This window comes from Charadrius vociferus, unplaced genomic scaffold (genome assembly GCF_000708025.1).
Source record: "Charadrius vociferus isolate BGI_N301 unplaced genomic scaffold, ASM70802v2 scaffold317, whole genome shotgun sequence".
Classification (NCBI taxonomy): Eukaryota; Metazoa; Chordata; class Aves; order Charadriiformes; family Charadriidae; genus Charadrius; species Charadrius vociferus.
In genome coordinates, this window is record NW_009649193.1 from 256,565 (window position 1) to 269,916 (window position 13,352).

The 13,352-nt window shown below is 42.1% G+C and overlaps 1 protein-coding gene across 1 annotated transcript in view; it reads right to left on the reverse strand.

Moving 5' to 3' along the window:
* PKHD1 (polycystic kidney and hepatic disease 1 (autosomal recessive)) overlaps positions 1 to 13,352 on the reverse strand; it is a 272,152-nt gene that overhangs the window by 106,999 nt on the left and 151,801 nt on the right. Inside the window, exons 47-48 of the mRNA XM_009888974.1 lie at positions 8,817 to 8,994; positions 8,114 to 8,309 (exon numbers count right to left, since the gene is read on the reverse strand). Of these exons, the coding sequence (XP_009887276.1) occupies positions 8,114 to 8,309; positions 8,817 to 8,994 (374 nt within the window). The remainder of the gene's footprint in view (positions 1 to 8,113; positions 8,310 to 8,816; positions 8,995 to 13,352) is intronic.

Genomic DNA, 13,352 nt, shown 5'->3' on the forward strand with positions numbered 1-13,352 from the left:
ACTCTTTCCTTCTCTTTCAGTGTGACCTGAATTAAGTCAGCTCCTGCAACTGAAAACAGAGAATTATAGGGAGTTTCAGCAAGGCCTTACAAATTAAAAACAACAAAAAAATCATAGTAAATTAATTGATATATGTGATTTCCTGGCAACATTTTACATTTCTAACAACAAAAAAATTAAGAACAACTTTACATATTTTCTAAACATTTTTGTCTTTTTGTATTTTGAGAAAGGATTAAACAAACACATTTCAATTTACAGATGCGGAAGGTCTCAAGACAACTCATTAGAAACAGCTAAAAGAAAACATTCAACAATCAGAAATTCTAGGCTGAAACATGAATCTCATTTATCCCACTATAAATCCACAGCAGTTCCACTAACACAAGTGATATTACACCATTGAATGCATAATGTATTAACTGGCTCAAACAGCAAATTAAAGCTTTTGTTTTGTAGTTTGGTTTTGATTTCTTTTTTTTTTTTCCCCAAAAAAATCTGGTATCTGAAAGAGGTGCTTTAATTAGTCAGACTTTATAGACTGAAGACAGGGACCCTGTGTTCTCTACTGTGAAAAGAGGTCAGAAGCAATTATCACAGTTGTAACCTTTGTGCCAGTATATTGTCAGCAGGAGAAGGGCCAGGATAAAGCGAATCAAACTGAGAGGAGCAGGAGAAAACTGCTTCAGACCCAGCTAAAAAGCTACCTCCTCTTCATCTCCAGTGGCATATAAAGGCACTTCCTTTCAGTCACCAGACTGGAACAAGCATAGGTTAAAATAGAAACACTCTGACAAACATAAATCTCCTGTCCATTGCCCAACCCCTTATGCTGACCCTAAAATGTCATCGGAAGATTTTTTTGATGGTAGAAGAATTGAAATGAAGCCATTGTCAGAACTTTCCTCAGTTCCAGAACACACCAAGAACTTTCCTACGTGTCTATCAACCCACCGATGGGATTTCATGCCATATTGTAATTTACTTATTTCATCTTTAAACAAGTCTCTGTACTTTTAAATTGTGAGAACTGTTCTTCCCTACCTCCCTCCTTTTCTCCCAGTGCAACTGAGCAAATTTAAAATAACTGAGGTTCATTAATTTTAAGTGTTCAATAAATTAGTATGAATAATCAAAAAACTTGATTCTTTCTGATAATTACTATTTGATGTCAGTTGAAAGCACTCGATTGAGATAGCAGCATATGCTCCTATGCCAAATGAGGCTTCTATAATTAAATAGAAACTGATTCCATGAGGTTTTTCTCATATCTGATTAATTAGTAATCAGGTGCCTCAGCCCTGTTCTTCAGTGACACCTTGTCTCCCAACGGTAGCTGTGATATGATCCATTTATCAGTCAAGTTGATCTGCCCCAAATCATCTCAAAGAGCTCAAACCGAGCAGCATCGTGGCTTTGGGTGGCCACAAGGTGGACCTTTGAGGAGAAAGAATGACACAAAGCTGCTAAATTAAAGTCTTTGACACAGAGTTCATGTGGCTTTTAGACAATACTCTTCTATGGGTACTTTTATGGTTATGATGGCCTTCCTTCTCTTCTCATAGCAGGGCAAGTCAGGAGTCAAAGGCGTTACGTCAGCCTTAGGAAAAAATGAGAGAACCAAGCCCTGACACTATCCTTTTTCCAATAAATGTATTTTGACAACTTTCCTGCAGGTTTTTTGCTTTATTTTGCAGGCACTACAGTGCAATCATCTAATTAAGGGTGTTTGTATTGTTCAGAGGAAAGCTGTTCTAATTAAATCCTGAGGGGACACAAAATCTGATCAATATGCTATATAGACCTCATAAAGGGGTTCAGTCCCCTTGCACAGTGAAGAAAGGAACTGTTAAGACTTAACTCAATAGAGTCATGTCCAGAGTCAGGGCAAGGATAAAAGTTTCTCATATCTGAATTGTCATCCAACCATAGAACATGACAATTAGAACCATTATAAGTCATTTATACACAAGTGCAGGAATCAGAGGTTGAATTCTCCACAGCCCTGCAACTTGCACAATTATTTACGTTGATGGGGTGTCAAGCGCAACAGTTGTGAATCCGTAGTATTTTGTTGCTGTTTCCCACAAAGACGCCTAAAACCTGATCAAAAAGAGCAGAGATACAGGCCTTGGGAATAATCAAGACTCCAGTGACATAGTCCTTCTGGTTGTTTTTCTTTGCTGCTGAGTACGTTATCACTGTTTCTGTACAGGACAGGAAGAGATATAGGCAATACAGATGGACGTCATTACTAAACATTGAATTAAGGTGACTCTGCCCAAAATGTAGTTATAAGGCTCCAGGGTTTAGTTGTATAAAACCTTTATAAGGCTCATCAATTTTCTGTCTTATTACAGCTCTTCCTGGATGTTTGGGCTGTGAATCATAAATATAGGCCTTCTTGACGATACTCCTGGTAACTTTCTTCTGGTTCAGGGCTCCTTGAGTGAACATGAAGGAGGAGCAACTTAGTCTTTTATCAGCTTTGCAGTGACAGGGAATTTTGCCTGTGGATATTAGGAAGGGCTGAAACGAGGATAAATGGCTCCAATAGCCTGACTTACAAATAACAAGCACCTCCATGCTATTTAACATCAATTGGGCTAACATACATCACAGGAAAATCAAAAGTTTTAGACAGCACAATCGACAACACGGTGAGACACACCTCTAGAAACTGGAGAACCTAGGATAGGATATTTGGTCACCCTCTACCAGGATCTGTTACAGGAGGTGCCCAGAAATACGGTGTCATGGGGACACTGAGTGAGATGTTAAAAAAAATAATATTTGGGGTAATGGACACAGATTCTTGCTTACAGCAGGTTAATATTTGCAGAGGCAGAGGTGAAGGCATGAAATCCCTCCTACAGAGATTGCATAGTTGAAAGACCATCCCTGACAGGATTATAAGGGCATTTCATCATCTTATTTCTGTAACTGCTGTGTGCTCAGGTCTCTCTGCTGCCGTGTCAGAAGGACAGGAAGGAGCTCACCCGCCAGGGGAAGGTTGATTTTTCTCTTTGTGTCCATCACAAAGGGCACCCCTTTGCTAAAAACTGACATTTCATTTCATGGAGGCCACTGAGCAGCCCACATCTGGTCAACTGACCTCCTGAAACCACTGATAGAGGGTGAGTTTTATCTAGCTGGAAGAAAAGACTCATGCCTGCACAACCAGTCCTCTGCAACAAATTAACTCCATTCTTTGGGTCTTTCACCTAGGATTCTCCTTTACCCCTGAGCAATAAGGCTGCAGAAAATATCTTTGTTTATTTGTTTTCTGTATTTTAAAATTAGAAACAAACATTCTTAAGAGCCTGTTTTTTCTCCTGTACAAAGCAATTACAGACACCCACAGAGTGTAATGGAAGGGAGGTCATTCTTTAGGAATTTAGAAAAGACAATAAGTGTAATTAAATTATTATTTTTTAAGAACTATGGAAACTGTAAACCTGCTTCTGACACAGCAGTAATATGAGGTTGAGCCCCAGGCCCTCTTAACAACTCACACATGAGTAGCTTGAGCAAAGTCAGCAGGATGACCCATCTCCATAAAAGTTGTGTCTACTGAAAAATGTATTTGGGGTAAATAAAAAGTTTGATAATCCTTTCAGTGATGTTTTCAATAATGTTTGTGTCCAGCACTTCAATTTGAGAAAAAAAGCCAAGAGAAAAGTCGAGTTGAAGCACGCCAACACTTTGCTTCATTCCAAAAGAAAATGGTTTAAACATTTCAAAAGTGAACAAAAAGGAAACAACATTTCTCTGGGTTTTAGCCAATTCCAGTATTGCCCAGAGATCTTAACCAAGGAGCAGTGCCACGCTGTGGCACCATATGCTCGTATTTGTAACAGGCTTAAAAAGCTCATAACGTTATTATTGTAATATACAGAGGATATTTCTCCTAAAAATATCACAGATGTCCCAGAGCGACGTTTTTTTTCCACCTCCCTTGTTGCAATAAGGTTTTTTGACTCAGCGTGGTCCACTCTCCTGAAACGTGGTTGATCCACAACCCACCACTGTTTCAGACACCCACACAGCAATTTCAGGGCCCATTGGTGACCTTTGAGGAACGCTTCTGCCAAGACTTAGGGTGCCCCAGAGAAAATCAGGATGATGCTACAGACACTGAACAACGTCAAAGCAAAGCTGATGACGTAGAAATGTCTGGCATGGGATGCCTCAAGCTTCCTCATCTCCCCTTCACCCAGCATCCAGCAGGGACACAGGGTTATCTGTCCTTCAATGCCGATTCCTTTAAAATGGTCTGAAAAGATTATTTTCAAAGAGGCTCATGGGTTTGTTAACAGGGTTTCGTGTATGTAGGTAGCAGCGAGTACCTTCGTTACCAGGATCATCACACGGACAGCCCACATAGCAGAAACGTTCTCCATTACAATTATTTCTCTCCATTCAGCGTCCCCTGCCTTGTCCCATGCCAAAGCCTAATTTACTAAACTGCAAGCATCCAAAGCATCGGGGGAACTTAACTCCTTTAATCCCCTCCATACGGTATACTTTCTTGCCTTTTGTGTTAGACAGACCCTTTTTTTTCTGCCCCAAAGATAAACAAACACTCGCATGACGCCAGGCAATTTTGGATGGAAGCAGGGGGGGCACGGAGAAAGGCTGAGCCGGACATAAACTGCGGGCCAAGGTGGCTTCATTCAGCTGCCCGCTTCGTTTGAATAACAATATCTTCTCAGTCCCGGGGTTTTCCCTCCCCTTCTCTCCCCCTTTCCCCCCCATGCAGGCTTGAGCAAAAGGCTGTGTGAATTCAGGAGCCTGCTTGTGAATGAGCTGGCATCTGATCCGTATTTACCGGCGTTAATTTTGGATGTAATGCACCCCTGCCACTTCCCCACCGTTTTTCCTAAAAGGCTTTCTGATGGGCACAAAAGCGGAGGGTCAAAAGTAAGTTGACCCCTGCCAGAATGTACAATTATTGGAAAGAGGCGGTACACCAGCAGCTGTCGAAACCCCACCGGCGCGGCCAAGCGCTTCCAAAAGTCGGAGGATGACTAATACGCTCGAGCTCTCCCCTCCGCCCTGCAAGAGCCGGCGACTTTCTGCAGGAAGAATTATGGCCCTCCTGAGCAGCTGCAATAATTGTCTTCCCATTGTCCCCCAGCCCTCCCTCCGCCACCCCCTACAAGTGCCCATTGTCGGCGCGGAGTCAAGTGATTATATGCTTGGGCTGAGGCTGTTTGCGCCCAGCTGCCCGGCTGCTGACACACGAGCACCGAGAGAGGGGACCCGCGTCTGCGAGACGGGACTCCGACATACCAGACCTTTTACATAAGTCAAACAGGAACAAATGACTCTTTATCAGCCCCCTTCTCCCTTTGAAGTGGCGGCTGCTTATAGGCCCTTACAGCTTTTCCTCCTTAGCCCGAGCAAACATCCTCCTTTTGATATGCTACATGCTCATTATCTCTGCCCCATTTAATGATTTTTGATTGAAGGGTGGCAGCGCAGTTGCCAAGAGGGTAGTTAAAGAGGCTCCACGCAGTCAGGACGACAAGAAAGGCTTTCCTTGTGCAGCAGCCTAAATTTGGAGTTTCTTAACAGTGTGTTCTTGTTCTTAGCAGCAGATAAGGGCTGAGCGTGAAATTCTTAATTAAGCAGTAAATAGAGAGTGGGGTGTCAGCAGATGCAGCCTGTAGCCATGGAGACCAAGTCAGATGAAGGAGGGAGCTGAGACTCAACGCCGGCCCCGGGCTCGGGCATGACTGACAGCATAAGAATCCGACAAAGCTTGTAAATGGGATTAATTAGTTGGCTAATTATTTCATATAGTTAAATGTAAATAAAAAATAAAAAGAAACCAGCTTGTGGAGTTAGGCGGGAACGCATTCTGAAGGCCAGACCTTCAAGCGTTGTGTCCTCTCCGGATCAGTGCGTGGACTGGTGGGTTTTTAGGGCCAGAAGGGACTATTGTGGCAGCCTTCTCTGACCTCCTATGGAGCATGAATCTCGCCTCATGAGGTTTCTAATAGCTTCTTGTAGAGCTGGAGCATATTTCTCTGAAAAGACGGCCAAGCATCATCTAAGGACCCTGAGTGATGGAAAGTCCACCACATGCCATGAGTCTGCTCTGATGGCTAATTATCCTCACCCTCTCAGCCTGCTCAGCGGAGATTAGGAGAGAAATTAAATGGCACACCAGGGCTAGGAATCCGCTCGCTTTGTTTCAGACTTTTACCCTACCAACAGCATTAGATATTAGGTACCCGACACTGAATTATTGATCTCACTGCTATAAAGTCCTTGCTGAAAATGTTCACAGCATGAATTATACATGTTAGGTGTTTTCATAAATTTCCCCTCGCGTACTCTGGATGATTGTTTCTCTCTGTATTAAAATGAGAAACAACAATGAGCTCTTCATATAACAAAAATCAAGATGAAAGGAAGGCAAGAGAGGACAAGAAAGCATCTATGATGCAAGAGTGACATATGCCGGCCAGATCACTTTGTCCCAGTCTTCCCAAGACTGTCATCTCCTCTGTTTTCAACAGTAGTAAGAGGCCAAGACATAGGTGTCATCTTCTGAGTTTTCACATGCTGCCCTATTTATCAAAGTGCAATTCAGGATACGCAAACTGAAAAGCAGTTGACTTTTCAATTTGAAAGAACAAATTGACACTATTAGTAAACTGAAATAATAAAAACACATTTATTCTTTCAGTAGATACCTGGCATAGTCTTGGGCAAAACTTAGACTCAACCACTAGATTTATACTAGCCAGTCTATATCTATCCTATATGTAAAAAGGGCCAGGACATGGAACTAAGAGCTGGACCACAATAATCTACACGGTTATATTGCTGGCCAAGTTCTTACAACAGCTGTGGCCCAGACCAGTGCACTCTCCCAGATGGTGACCATTATGGTTTGGGAGTTAGCACAGGACAGGGTTCTTTCCTAATTTGAAGCCTGGGTGCTTCCAGCCTGTTTTGAGAGACAAAATGTTAAGCTGGATGGACACAAGCTGTGCAATGCCAGTTGGCCGCAGGACCAGAGATGGACGCAGTAAGTGTGACTCTCAGACTGAGGTTAAGGTATGGGGTTCTCCATTTCTTCTCAAATGTATGTCGGATGGTTTTCATTGCTGTCAGACTAAGCTCAGCGGAGTGCCTGCCCTCATTCCAGCTGTGTTTTCCTCTCTACTGTCCCACTCGTTGTTCCAGTTGCTCATTCCTAAACAGATCCTACAAGTACATGAGAAAGCTATTTGCATGCCATCTCATCAGTGCAAATCAAGATAAATTAATTAGAACTAAACAGATTAGATCAGTGACAAATTTTCTGTTACTGTGAAAACTAGCATCTTTATACTTTAGCTTCCCCGTATGACAGTCATGAAGGGTAAGCAATGCTTCTCAAAGGCACTGACATGTTTTTGTGATTCCTGCTTCTGCTGTTATTAATAATGGCAGCAATCATTACTTTGACTTTTACATATAGAACTTGTACCCGTATAAAATAGTTTTCTTGAGACTGGGAATTGCGGAAAATGTCCCAAATTTAAAAGAATAAATGAAACTCAAATAGCTATCAGTAAATGTCTGAATTTCTTAAAAAAATGACCACCACACTTCATGATCTAGTGTACAAAGCCAACATACTCAAATGTAAAAGTCTAGGACAACTCTGGAAGTTTACAGCTGTAGGAAAAATTCTCACCCAGTATTCCCATTGTCTTCAGCAGGCTCAGCCTAGATAGGTTGCACATAATTTATTAATGATACATGTGATACTGGACCAGCTGACAAGAGAGATCATTAGTGGAGTTTAATGCCTTTTCCTCTCCAAAACACCAATTCAAATTCAACTGATGTCACATGACCCACTATTTATGATACATTCCTTTTGTTGATAGATCAGCCATCAGATAGATCAGATAAAGAGGGACCCGATGTGCATGCATTTACCTATTTGATGGATCTTTTTGAAGGACCTCTCATTTACTGAAAGGCTATTGGCAGATAACCTTGTGACTAAGGCCTTATGTAATTTGGGGTTTTAAATTAAAAAGACGTCAGCTCTTCCACCATTCTTGAACAAAAAGGTACATTGCATCCCTCCTATTACACTTACCCAGGTAGGTTAGTTTCCTCAGCCTGGTATCAAGATACCAGTCACAGCTTCTATGATGTCCATATGAAGGCAGTGACTGGAGTGGCTCTCCAGTCCTTGTCCCGCAGGACACCACAACCTCAGGATGGGCAGGGAGATCCTTGTGTTCCACCAGCAAGTAATTCCCAGTCGTGAAGTTGCTAAATGTCACTGAATACTAGAAAAGAGGGAACCAAAATAAACATGCCTGTGTCTGTGATCAGAACTCCACAGAGTGCAGTATAAAGGGTTAAAGAGATGGTGCTCCTCACAGGTGACATATTCTTTTGCAAAATGTGCATTGGAAACATAGAAGAGAGGTGTAATATTAAGCAGAAGGCAATGGTGAATGCAGACAAAAACTCCCCTCATCATCTTTAAAAGGTGCAGAGGCACATCTTCTGAAAAAGATGCTTCAGTGTGTCTTAAGGTAGTATGAATTTTGTTAATTCCTAAGCACCACACTGAACTTTCATATAAGACGTCCAAAATCATCTTCCTGCTCCAAGTTTCTAGTGAGAGCTTCAGAGAGTAGGTCATTCTATCTAAGACCCACCTATAAATATACAGAGATTTCCTTAGCGCACCTAACACTTCTTTTCCTCTCTCTGCTCACCCAGAAAGATGAAATAATGATTATCTCTTCCAAAGATAATTTTGAAATTACAAAAAATTCCCGTGTTACCTGGAGCTGTTTGCTGACCAAATGGTTGTCAAATGTCAACGTGTAAGTCTCTTTATCCAAGAGGAGAACCATCCAGCCATACAGGTTTGATAAAGTATCAGGGACATAATTGACTGTGGTTGTCTTATTCCTACTGTCAGTCACAGTTAAATTATAGGGAACGTCTGGCGCATCTTTTCTGGAGGAAAACAAATATAATCATATTTTTTCACTGAACTCTGTCATTTTGCAACCTTTACAGATCTGTTCTTATTTGAATTACAGTAGTATATGCTGGCAGTCTCTCAGAACGTGACTTCATTTGTGTAGTTCTTTACAAATGCAGTAAGAAACAATCTCTTCCTGAAGTGCCATAAAAAGAGAAAGAGAGATAAATAAAAGCACAGAGGAGCAAAGCTTGTGCCAAAGCAGAGCAATGGCAACTGCCAGGGTACCAACACCTTCACTTTCAGGCTGTTTCCCTGTCCACCAGACTCAGGAGTTTACGGTTCAACTTTTAGGGTCTACCTCTTCATGAAATGGTTTTGTAGAGTTTTCTGATTACTCACTCACATTTGAGTAGTCAAAAGTTTCATTGAGGCTGAAGGTGCAAAAAGCTGCTTTGTGCCCTGGTCAGTGGGCAGTACGAAGCTGGGGCTGCTGCAGGCTCATGAAAGCTTTCACAAAATGGGTGAACTTTTATCACAGCAGTTCTTCTGAGCATCCAAATGAGAACTCAAACCCCTTTTTCACTAGGACTTTGCACTCCTAATTTCTGTCCAGTCTAGTTAGAGAAAAAAAACTCACTGAACAGATCAACAGTAGTAATTCTATCATTACTACTGTTCCTTCTACATAGGAAGAAATTTTTTACCATGAGGGTGTTGATACAGTGGCTCAGGTTGCCCAGAGAAGCTGTGGCTGCCCCATCCCTGGAGGTGTTCAAGGCCAGGTTGGACGGTGTTTGGAGCAACCTGGTCTGGTGGGAGGTGTCCCTGCCCATGGCAGGGAGGTTGGAACTAGATGATCTTCAAGGTCCCTTCCAACTCTAAACATTCTATGATTTTATGATCATAAGTGGGCACAAACCCTTTAGATTTAAGGCCTCTGGAGACCTTTCTCTACTAAAACTAGGAAATAACCAGTGAAGCTGGGACTGTTATAACCACCCACCTTGACTTCCTCACCAAGGGCAGGCTCTGTCTTTTTCCTGGAGGTAGACTTTTTTCAAATTATGCTAAACCGATCTTGATTATTTGGGTATCTGTCCAGAAAAACCTCTTACTGCTATAGCTGCCAGTTTCCCCAAGATGGAAGGCTGAGTAAGGTTAAGTCCAGAGATACAGAATCCTCTGGTTGCAGGAACATCTTTGTTGAAAGCAACAGGTCTGATTGATCAGGGACACCTGATCATAAGCTGACTCTCCAAAACAAAGATCTTACCTCCAGTCTTCAGCATCTTGCATTCCTACAACAGCTCTTGAAACTGATGGAAACCATATTTGAAACTATGCTCTGGTTAGATACACTATGCTATTGCTTTACATCTGAAACAAGTCTGGGAAGGTCTCTACCTTTGAAAGGCAGCAAGGAGCAGCAAACTCCCCCAGAGGATGTCAGGTGTGAGGCTGGCTAAAATGTTCCCTGGAGCTGGTATTTCTCCATGATCTGAATGAATTTGGGTGGCCAGATTTTCACATTTGAAATGGCATTTGATATCAAAACTCAGGAAGAATAAATCATAGCCTGAGAATCTCCTCCCTGTCCCCGTACTGCACACACATGCACAGACTGCCTAACCTTGTCTGAGAATTTGGTGCATCTCATCATGGCATTCGTCTCTGTAGCAACTGGTAGAAACAATTCCCCACCCTGAGCTTGATCCCAGCTGGCTTGCAAAGGGATTGATGCAGGGCTGGATATGCCACTAAAGACATAGGAGGAGCTCTGATGGATGCATCAAAATTCTAGCAAGGGTCTTACCCCATCACCACCAGCATCTCCTATCCCTGGTCCTGCCAACACTGAGCATTCTGGTAAGAAAATTGGGGTTGCAGCTTCACAACTGCAACTAACACTTTTTTTCCTGTTTCTTGCGTTCTACACATTATGCATGGGGAATTGCTAGGGATACATGTCCCACCACTGCAGATCTCATTCCCAGCTCAAGAGAAGCCTTGCTGGCTTGCCAAGGTACCCTGGGGCCATGATTCTGCCATAAAGATGAATGCAGCAGATTTATATATGAATCAATTGCTGCTGCAGGATGAAGGCAAGTTGGCAGTTTCACCTTTAGTCCACTTAGTCAGTTTTGGCATTTGAGCTGACACTGAACTTAAAAAAAAAAAAAACAAAAAACACACGTCTTTTAAGCATATCTGAAATGGTATTTCTAAATATTGGAGTATTACCTACAACCTGGCATCTCAGCACATTACCCAACACTCCAGACTGGATATAGCTTACTTACCCAAGACAGACAGTGCTAAAACTGATGTCATCCTGCAATTTGCCTGCTTGTATTTGTAATTTTTATTTGTTTTTCCCCTTGTTTCTTTGGAGACAATACATAATTGCAAGAGCGATCATCTTGAAGGAGTGTTGCCTGCAAATTTTTTGTTTTCTGTTTTAAAATCAGTTCTGGGTTTTGTTTTGTTTTTTGTTTTGTTTTTGTTCTGGTGGTGGCTGTCACTTTGGCAAAGGACTTTCTGGTTACCCAGAAACGTTCAGCTGAGAAAAAGCACTGGGAAACGGGAGAAGTGTGAATCAGCAAAGAATCACTCAACCAGAAGATATTGGCAGACCAATGAAACTGACTGGAAGGAGTTTATAAGGCTTAAATAGCTTTCGTACTACTAATAAACCTCCTCTTATGGGCATTAGCTGGACCAGGATATTAGGCTGCTAATTAAGCAAGTAAATGACAACAAGCACATTATTGCCACTGTTATCAGCACCTGCGCAGGTATTCAGGAGGACGTTTCTAGCAGCAGAAGCACACCACACATTACATGGTGCCACATTAAACTCTCCTGCACAGCAGAAATTGCCTTATTGAGTTACAAAGGTGCACAATGCCACAGCAAGCGAGGGAGACTCAGACCCATCCTCTATGCAACGTAAATCCACGTGGTTTTGCTCTTTACTCATTTTACACTCCATCATTGGAGAAATCTGATGAGACAGTTTGAATCACTTTTCTCAGGGACTTCTCCCTGGTATTTGCAAGAAGTATTAAAGACAGAGAAGAAAGTCTGGAAGGGGCAATCCTGCTGGGATATAGGGAGGGATACACACCACCTGATTGATCTGTCAGAAAGTTAGGTGGCAATTCCACATTAGCAGTGTAGATTCATTAGATAGTGAATACGAATGTGAATATGAATGCGAATACAAATGTGAATGTGAATTCACTAGCTAGTGAATTAAGTGTGACTCCAACTGTGTTGGGAACCAGTCTTGCTGAGTTTGTAAAGGCACCTCAAATAAATGCCTTAAACTAGACAGCTAACTTCCAGATTGCTACAGTCAAGTGAAATACATCTTTCCCAGTATGCTTCCTTATAACAGACAAGTCCTTTTTCCCTAGACTTCAGAGCTGGATGGACTTTTGACTGCTTCAGACACTACCAACTTTCTTTTTCAGTTGATTGTTCTCATGCTTTAGGACAGAGAGACAGGGAGACTTCCCTGGAGAATTTTTGGTTTGAAAATGCCTTTATTTATACCTGCAAAATTTTCTGAGGACCTTTACCTGGAAGTTTCTTCATGACCCAGGAAGGAAAGGGAGCAGGAGACATCTTATGGCCTGAAATCTCTGGGATGTCCTTGACCTGGAATGCCTTTTACACACCTTGCTCGAGGTGTTGCCACCCACAAACACATACCCTACTCCTGACAGAGTGGCAGCACACCAAATTGAAAGTTTGGGGAACCTGAAAAACTTTGCAGCTCAGTGCAGAAGTTAAGTGGTACAAGGCAACAGTGAGCCCGAGACTACATTCCCCTCAAAAGGATGTCAGTGTGATGTTTTTTCTCACCTATATGCCAAACCGACACCAAAATGGAAGTACCCTACTAATGGAATTACCAGCCACAATTAGCACCATTTCCATTTGCCCTAAATAGCCAGCGATTTCACTGTGCCCTAAATAGCCACCAATCTACCTCTCCTTAATGTTAATGAAGCAGAGTAGTGCTCGCACACATGAGTATTTCTAATTCAGAGGATCCAAGGGAGCCTGCACGCATCATTAACGTGGAAAGCTTCATTATCAGAGGAAAGAGCCTTCCCCTCAACTTCCCCTGGCTTTATTTGAAAGAAACTAGGAGGCAATGGTCTTAATGCAAAATTAACCCTCACTTTAAACTGCTGGAAGCCTTTACAAACTGTAAGGGGAAAAAAAAAAAAAAAAGGATGAGTCATTGAAAAGGCTGTATTTTTATATTGAAGCAGGTTTCAATTAAGGAGCAATTTGCTTCAGAAATATGGCAGGATTACAGGATAGGACTTTGCAGTCTGAGACACAATTTACCAGTTGTGATTGTATAAACCGT